Source organism: Melanostigma gelatinosum (genome assembly GCF_949748355.1).
Source record: "Melanostigma gelatinosum genome assembly, chromosome: 13".
Classification (NCBI taxonomy): domain Eukaryota; kingdom Metazoa; phylum Chordata; class Actinopteri; order Perciformes; family Zoarcidae; genus Melanostigma; species Melanostigma gelatinosum.
In genome coordinates this window covers 8,067,662-8,076,698 of record NC_136646.1, presented here as the reverse complement: position 1 = coordinate 8,076,698, position 9,037 = coordinate 8,067,662, and the positions used below count along the sequence as shown (strand labels likewise).

The 9,037-nt window shown below is 44.3% G+C and overlaps 1 protein-coding gene across 1 annotated transcript; it reads right to left on the bottom strand.

Moving 5' to 3' along the window:
* Nucleotides 1–3,043: 3,043 nt before the first annotated feature.
* LOC306787352 (growth hormone secretagogue receptor type 1-like) lies at nucleotides 3,044–8,955 on the bottom strand (the record flags this gene model as incomplete). The annotated part of the gene is made up of 5 exons (XM_079282468.1): nucleotides 3,044–3,240; nucleotides 3,682–3,762; nucleotides 6,095–6,944; nucleotides 7,861–8,036; nucleotides 8,820–8,955. 5 exons carry the CDS (start codon nucleotides 8,953–8,955, stop codon nucleotides 3,044–3,046), a joined length of 1,440 nt encoding a protein of 479 aa, XP_079138594.1.
* Between the last annotated feature and the right edge of the window lie 82 nt (nucleotides 8,956–9,037).

Below are 9,037 nucleotides of genomic sequence, written 5' to 3'. Positions count from 1 at the left end.
TCCCCCTGTGCCCCAGTCTATGGACTCCGGTTGTCCGGAGCCCCATCTCCGAGAGTTGGAGACCTGTTCCCCGTCTGATCTCCAGCCCCTGGAGACTTGTTCCCCGTCCGGTCCCCAGTTTCTAGAGCCCAGTTCCCCTCTTGGTCCCCAGTCTCTCGAGTGCAGTTCCCCTCCTGGTCGCCAGTCCCTCGAGTGCAGTCTCCCTGATCTCCAGTCCAGTCTCCCTGATCTCCAGTCCCTCGAGTGCAGTCTCCCTGATCTCCAGTCCAGTCCCCCTGATCTCCAGGCTCTAGAGTTCCGTCCTCCTGACCCTCAATCTCCCCAGTCTGGCAGTCCGGCCAGACTGGGGAGCAATAGCCATGTTCATTGTTTGCGTTCATTTTAATCATTTTGGGGGAGTGGCTTTGGAGGGAGGCCTGTCAGTGTTGTCAACTTGGCGACTTTCTCGCCAGATTTAGCGAATTTTGGAGTTAGTGCTGCTCGCTACACATATTGGAAATACGATGGAAACACTGAGCTGGCTTTTTTTTTGGTTGGATCATTTTTTTAATCTAGTGTACTGAAGACTACCAACACGAGCTTCAATGGTAAAGTTACTATTATTACTGGACTGGACCTAAAAATGCAGCCACCTGTTTGAGAAACTCTCTGGCAATGGAGCTGATGTCCGACCCGGCGTCAAGCCCAAACATTCGGCGTCTGGGGTCTGGTGGTGGGGGTTGGGCCTCAGGGCTCCTCGAGCCCGACCCGGTGGTCTGATGATGGGCTAGCATCTCAAACAGGGCCGAGAGAGCTAGTGCAACAACGCCCACGGCCCCATACCTCACCTACAGGATCAACACACACACACATTTGGACATTATTAAAAACCTTTTAGACAATGCAACTGCAGAATTATTGATGATATTCAAATGTGTTTAGGAGTGGAAATGCTTCTTTAATGAACTCTCTATCTCTATCTCTATTGTCAGTCAGCTGAGTTATACCTGCCCCATGCCTGGGGTTACAGTACATCAGTATGTAAATATTTCAATTGGTTTATACAAAGGACAAAAATACATATTTAAAGTCACTACCAGGGATAGGTGTTCAGTTTTCTTCCTATTTGCATACCTGGCGGTGTCGTACAGACAGTCTATGGTCTTTGGAGAAGTACTGCAGTTTATTCCCATCTCAGCGTTCACGGGGACTGTAAACGACCGCACAGAAACTGGTGGTGAAAATGGTTAAAAACCACAGCAGAGTTGCTGTCGCTGACCATTCGGAAGAAAATCAATGGGTACAAAGTCTAGAAACACGCAGGGCAGACACACACACACACACACACACACACACAGCAAACAAACTGCTCAAATACAGAGATAGCCATACAGTGCATGACACATCCCAGAATTTATGAAATCGAATGACAATGGTCTGCGTTTAGAATAGATGATAAGAAACAGATTGTATTTAGTCCATGGTTAGAACAAATGTCCCCATAATGTCTAAATATTTAAAAGGTTAGCTGCTACGGGTACAAATAATGAAGGTATAAAGCAATGTGATTGGGACTTACCGCAATTTTCTTCTTGTTTCTGTTTCACATCTTCCAAAAATGTGATATTGGGCCATAACAGATCAAAGAGACTGGAGAATGTTAACGCATTACTTTGAGCACAAGCCTTCACTTGAGAATAATCATTTGACATTTTGGTAAACATGAAATGTCTCGTTTATTTTGTACACCCAGCCTACACACACATATTTGGTTTTCAAGGTTTTTGAAACAATACTTAAGAGATAACTCTTGATCCGGGACACAAGCAAAACATCAAATATGGCAGATTTACAATTCATGTGAGACATTCTTTTTCAATTACAATTTGTTTGTCATCAAGTGCAGTACCGGTACTTCAAATATATATATACTTATACGTACATACATACATTTTTATAAAAGACCTGATCTCATGGCACAAATGGCCCGGGTTACCAACACAATCAAATCAATTGTCCTTCAGCCCCGCGGCCGATCTGTCCAACAAACTTCAGGAAATCCATTCTGAGGTGTTTCCTGCTGACAGAAAACATAACCTCCTCCGCAGAGGTGATAACACCTTGAGTGTGAATCGAATAAAGGCATTTGTATCCGTATCTGGACACGCTAATGTTATATATATATTACGTCTAAACACATCAGCCGGTATGAAACTACATGAATCAAAATGATTATATTCTGTGTGTGTGTGTGTGTGTGTGTGTGTGTGTGTGTGTGTGTGTGTGTGTGTGTGTGTGTGTGCGCGCACATCTGTGGATGTACAGCGTATTAGAGCCGGCTGCTGTCACCGCGATTTAACCTAAGCATACAATTTCTCCTGTATAAAATATATGTTGTGGAAAGTGCCTCATTTGCTGTGAAACACACACACACTCTCAAAGTGAATTAGCCACTATACACATGAAGACAGAAGATTGTCAATGAGCAGTGACGTTTGCCGGGTTTCTAATGTTTCTATATAGTACAATATTCTCATGCTGTAGCCTATATACACTCAGGGTTACACTGGTTGCTGTAATCAGTAGGCGATTTGTCCATTTTCAACAAGGGGAATGGACTCGAGTTTGATTCCTCCCCCCCACAACTAGCGGCACCCCCATCAAATCAGTTTGCTCCCTTAGCACCACGGACAACGCCACAGATCATTACAAGGTGGATTTTTCAGCGCAACAAAAGATCTCAGTCAGATGAAGTTAGTGTTCAATGGACCGGGTCTACACGGATACATAATGCCTTCAGGAAACAGCCACATGCTCAATGCTTTTATGAAGTTTGTAGTTTTTTGCTTATTTACTGTTCATATTTACACCTGCGCTCCAAACCTATCCTTTACGTGTCCAAGCCATACGTTTGGTTGACATTTTTGACGAACATAACATCAATACATCCTTATCATGAATTTTTCCGATACATAATTGACAAACACAAAAACACCATTTTTAATCTATACGTAATCTCATTGTTTTAATTTTGCGTCTGTTTCTGTGCGTGCAGTATTGGCCCTTATAAAGTGGTCGTGGAGTGCCGCGTCGTGGTCGTGCGCAGGCTGTGGGATTGCGTGTCTGTGCGCACGAGGCTGCGCACGGCGTGTCGATACTTGGCGGACATCAGGTTGTACAGTAAAGGGTTGACGGCAGCACTGAGGAAGAAGAGGACGGAGGACACCAGGTTGAAATACTGAGACAGATAGTATAAAAAATACGCGTCCGTGTCGGGGTGTGCACCGTCGAAGCGTGTGTCATTGCGCGCATCCTCTTCGTACAGGCCAGTGGGCGTCACGGTGTGTGTGCGCACGGCGGAAGGTGTGTGTTCAGGCGTGTTATTTCGTGAGCGTACACGCATGAGTGTCCCGTTTTGCACGAGCGTGTGTACATGCGTACCGCTCGGCCTGTTGGCGTGTGTGTTGTTTGTGTCTCTCTTGTGTCCTAATCTACCCGGGTGTGCGTCTACATCAGTGGGTGTGTCGATTTTGGTCTTTGCGCAGACGTCGCAGAGTATTTCGTTTCGCTCTGAGTGAGCGTGTTCTGAGTGGCTAATGGCTTCAGCGTGTGCGTTGATATCTGCGTCTATGGCAACGTCAGCGAGGGTGTTGATTTCAGCGTGCACGTCTGTGTCCGTGTGCCCTTCCTGTCCGTCAGAACCGGTGCCCATTGAAAGAGAGAAGATGGTGCGACCCACGTGGAAGGGCAGCCAGCACAGGACAAACGCCAAGACGATCACTCCTGGAGAAGGTGGTGACACAGAGGGGTAGGGTGGGGAGAAAAACACAGGGGGAGTACGTTAGAATCACTAACACCTGAAAGTGGCAAACATATTTCTCCAACACTAATACAATCAGATGCTACCGCGGTGTTTAAGTAGCCTCAATAGACTCAATATTGAATCTTTTAAGTCCTTTAAATGTATGTGCAATGTCCGATATAGTTTTTAGTAGCTAGTATCAAACTAGTGATTAACTAAAGTGGACAGTTAAAGCTTAAAACTAAAGAAATGTCACACATAAGACAGAGCACCACATACAGGTTCTTCACACACAACCTCAAAGCCTGGCTCATTAACAACCAGGTGTGTCAGCACTAACAGTCTCATGCCTGCCATGTCCGTATGTAGCCTGCCTGTCTGCCTGTCTGTCTGCCTGTCTGTCTGTCTGCCTGCCTGCCTGCTTGTCTGTCATGTTTGATCCTGTGTCTGCAGGATTGTATTGCACAGCTCTGTTTGCTTGTTTTTGTGTTGTTGTCTTTTTAAACAGTTTTTAAATGTTTAAATGTTTTTAGCGGCTTCTAACACCGTGCCCAGGGACAACGGTTGAAAATTAGCTTTTTTAGCTAACACTGTCACATTTACAGTCATGTTTTTATTAATGTGTGCTGTCGATTAATGTGAACTGTCCCTGTACAAATAAAATCTTAAAAAAAAAAAAAAAAAAAGAAACTACTAAAGACATAAGTAATGTCTAAACTGGTTGCTAGGAGACATCTGTAGCATCATCCAGTCAAAAGCATCAACTATTTAAACGGGAAGTCGCTGTAGCTTGAAGAGCTGCCGAACATAATGTCACTTCAGCGGTTACATAACCGGTTTAGTGGGTCAAATTATATCTTATTTATATATATATATATATATATATATATATATATATATTATATATATATAAATAATATATTATATATATATATGTATATATGTGCATGCGTTTAGGAAAAAGTAGTATATTTTATTTGGTTTTGAATGATGGGAAATATCCAAATATGCTCACGAACTTTATTTGGTAACTGTGTGTCTAATAGAGTGTTGCAGGGATGAAGGTTTTTTGTAGGTCAACACGGAAGTCTGCATCGCACTGGTTCCCTCGACAACACGCCAATGGGATTTTTCCATTGGATTTTGGATTTATTGCAGAAAATAAGATCTGTGGCAAACACATGTTCATGATACTTAAGATCTTTGTCCTGCAAGAAAATCTTCCCAAATGAACATCACATTTATGATTTTTGAGGCATGAATGGAATCGGCAGAAGTAAAAAGCTGGAGGCTACAAACGAGGCTGTAAAGGGGGAATAGTCGCTGCGTTGATGTTAAATGTCCCCAACAACCTCTGTCATCTCATTTAGACACTTGTTAGCTCCAGCCTTTTTTAAAGACGCTTTAAAATTCACGAGTGGGGCATTTACTGACGTATTATTCCAATATTCCACATTACCGGTTCCACTCTACAGTTTAAACCGTTCATGTATTAGCAGGCTAACTTTAGCTTGATTTAAATTTGTAACTTATTGTTGTCAAGAAGCACAGACTTTTAGCCACCTGTTGCACTTGTTTAAGACATAATGTATTCAACTTCTTCCCGTTGTCCACATCGAGCCATTGCCAGCGTAGCTGCTCCTGTCCAACAGATGGCGACAATGTGACTAAACGGAGGCTGAATTGTAGGCTGTTACCACTTTTATATTCACAGCCATTTGACAGCCATTTTACATTTTTGAAAAATGGAATTTCAGCATTTATGTTGAATTTAATTGTTTTATAAAGGATCCTTCTGCTTGGCGACATTAGCGACAGATTAAGTAGCTAAACTGAGATGTTTGCTTTTCTGACTAAGTTGTTGTGAATAGTCCTCTAGTTGGAGTCAAAGCTGAACAAAAATCATGAATAAAAATAGAATCTTGAAACAATTATCTTCGCAAGCGACGATTTTGGAAATATGGTTTGAAATCATTATTGAAATACTCGTTTGATTTTACTTGAAAATTAATTTTTTACGTACAAACAGGTTTATTATACAAACAATAGTCTTGCTTGATCTACATAATAATTTGATGCAAAAAGTTGCAATACTGTTAAAAAAAGATCAAGTCGGATATTTTAAACAGTTCAAGCTTGACAACGTTGCTAGCAGGGTGTCAATGCCTGTGGCCCCACCGAGGTTAATTATCACCACCTGCTAGTTTGTCACTTTCTGTTCCGCGTGAATATTCAATAAACAAGTAGTCTCTATGTTAGTTCGTCAAAAGAAGCGCCTGAGGGTGTGTGTGTTAGTGACCGTGTGTTTCTCACCCAGCATTTTGATCGTGTGCCGGTGACTCTGGTCTCTGCGTCTGCTTTGTGGACGGAGACATAGCGTCCGTCCGATCAGGCTGTAGACCAGTCCCAGGATGCAGAGGGGCACCAGGAAGTACAAGTTGGAGAGAACCACCATGGCCGACAGCAGGCCGGAGGTGACGGCGAAGTGTGTGCAGCGGCACTCTCTATTGTCAATCTCGCCACCCCCGTCAACGCCTTCTTCCCGTCCTCCTCCTTCATCCTCTTTCATCTTATTTTGCCGCTCTTCCTCAACTTCCATCTCTCCTTCTTCTTCACCTCCCTCATCTGCTTGATTTTCAAATTCTCTTTTTCCGCCATCCCCTTGATTCCTCTCGCCTCTTTCTTCTAGTCCCGCTTTTCTCTCCCCTTTCTCTCCAAACCATTTTGACTCCCCGACTCTTTCACCCCATCCCATTTTCTGTTTTTCTCCCCACTCTTTTTCCTCTAATCCTCCATTGTCTCCACTTCCTCTTTGTCCTCCACCTATCATAAACCCTCCCTGTTCTCCTTCCTTGCTCGTCCACACTCCATCCTCCCTCAATACACCGAGCCCGAGCTCCTCTCCCCCGACATCCTCCACTCCAACCATGACCAACACCGGTGCCGCGCTGACGGCCGCGCCCAGCCAGAGGCAACCGATGAGAGCCCGTGTTCTGCGACGTGTCAGCAGGGTCTTGGCCGTGAATGGCCAGCAGACCGCCAGGTACCTCTCCAGGGAGAGGAAGGTGATGTGGAGGATGGTGCAGAAGGTGCAGCACTCTGAGAGGAACATTGTCAGCTTGCAGGCAAGGTCTCCCAAAGGCCAGGGTCTGGGCTTCCAGAGCTGGAAGAGACACAGCAATCATTTTACCCTGACGCCATTTTTCGTTTTCACCTTTATTCCACTTCATGACGCAGCAGTCACACTCAGGTGCATGTTTTAGACGAGAATAGTAATGTTTTACAACAAGACGTGCAACCAAAGAAAAAGAACGATGAGACAATTTCCACAGAGGTGAGAATGACAGTGAACAAATGGTCGATCCAGAACGGGCAGGGCCAAACAATCGGGCAAGGTTTTAGCAGAGGAAGTGTTCTGGTTTCCGTAGGTAAACACTGTTAGCTCTGACAACACTGTTAACGTTTTTTTAAACGGTTTGTGGTGTTAACACCGTTTGCAGCTAGCTGCCGGCTCTGCTAGCCGTCGCCATGTTGAGGGTCGTATGGAGGCAATCGCACTTCTATTGTATTGAAACCCTTTTAAAAAGTTTGATTTTAAGGAGCTAAATGTGACAGTCAGAGCATCAATTGACTCTCAACAGCTGTAACCGCCTTGTAAGCACAGAGCAGAGCTACGGCCAATGAACTAGCCATTGGGGCGCGCTCACATGCCCGAACATGCTCTAAAAGGCATTCGTGGCCCACTGAGCTTCATGCGTCACTGAGCAAGGGTCCGACTCCAGTTGTCTTTATACATCTAGAGTGGCCCCCGGAGGCTAAATTGTTGCCAGACCGATAGCTGTTGGGTTCCAACATTGAGGAAATGGCAACAAGTGCTAAATCATTATTGGTACACAATTCTCAAAAGGAACAAAACGCATCATCCCCCTTTCTTCATTCACATCAATGGTCTGCAAGTTTTGCTGTGACTGCACCTTGAGCAAAACATTGGGTCAGACCATATCACAACATCCATGAAAAAAGGGTACAAACAAACAGGGTACACCATGTGTGTGTGCGTGTGTGCGTGTGTACCGTACCTTATACACATCCAGAGGCAGCAGCAGGAGTATCAACAGATCACTGACAGCCATGCTGCTCAGGTAGAGGTAGGTGGAGCTTCTCATGTGAGGGCGGAGCCAAACCACCAGAATTGTCAGTGTGTTTCCCAGAAGGCCGAAGAGCATCAGTGGAATGTAAATGACAGTCACACACACTAGAATATGAAATATTGATATGTTTAATCAGAATCACTTTTATATTTATTCCACACATTGTCAGAGTGGAAAATTAAATGAAAATCTTTGAATTTTACTGCACCATGCACTTATGATCACTAGAACAGCTAGCCTGTGGAAATTTAAGGGAATAATTTGACATTATGGGAAAGCTCTGTCAAAAGGTAAAACATGTATAGCAGCTGTTATCCAACAGATCCCCGCTCACTTCAGACCAGTTAGAAAACCACTGGAAATTTGTGAAGCTTTTCAAACTTTGGCATCATTTTGTGCGGGAAAAAAATAGGTTTTTAGGGCCTTTCATGTTAAGCGAAGCAAACCGGCTTCTGGTGTTGAACTATTCCTTGAATATCGAAGGAAAGAGGCAACAACATTTAATGGCGGGTTTGTAATTGGACTGACACCACAATATCCTTCAATCAAATAAGATGAAAGTCAAAGGGGATAACTATATTAGTTGCATCCCCACTTTGTAATCGAATTTCTCTTTTTTAAATCTCCTTTAGGAGGATTATGGGATCGCGACTGAGTGTGCGTCTCTGTGTCTGTCCACGGCTAATCTCGCATTCTGGCTAATCTCGCACCCTTTTGTCTTTTGGACGGTCTGTTTGGCAAACAGCTGACGTAATTAACAGACACTGTTAAGTACATCGCAGCCGCGGCTAAGCGGGCAGACATATTGCTGAGTTTAATTTTGTCTTTGGCAAGATCGTATTCAGCGTTTTATTGCCTGCATACATCGACATATATTTTTTACCCACCTAACTCAATCAATCCGAACACGCGTTCCTCCGAGTGGCACTCTTGGTCCAAGCAGTCCTCAGGGAAGCCAGATGCATGGCCACAGTTTTCATCTTCGCAGCCACTGCCCATGTCGACCCACTCCATGAGATCCATGATCACACAGGGTGGGGTCGGACAGAAGAAGTGAGAGCGGAGAAAACAGCGGGGGAGAGGTGTGTGTCCCCCAGGTTACAGG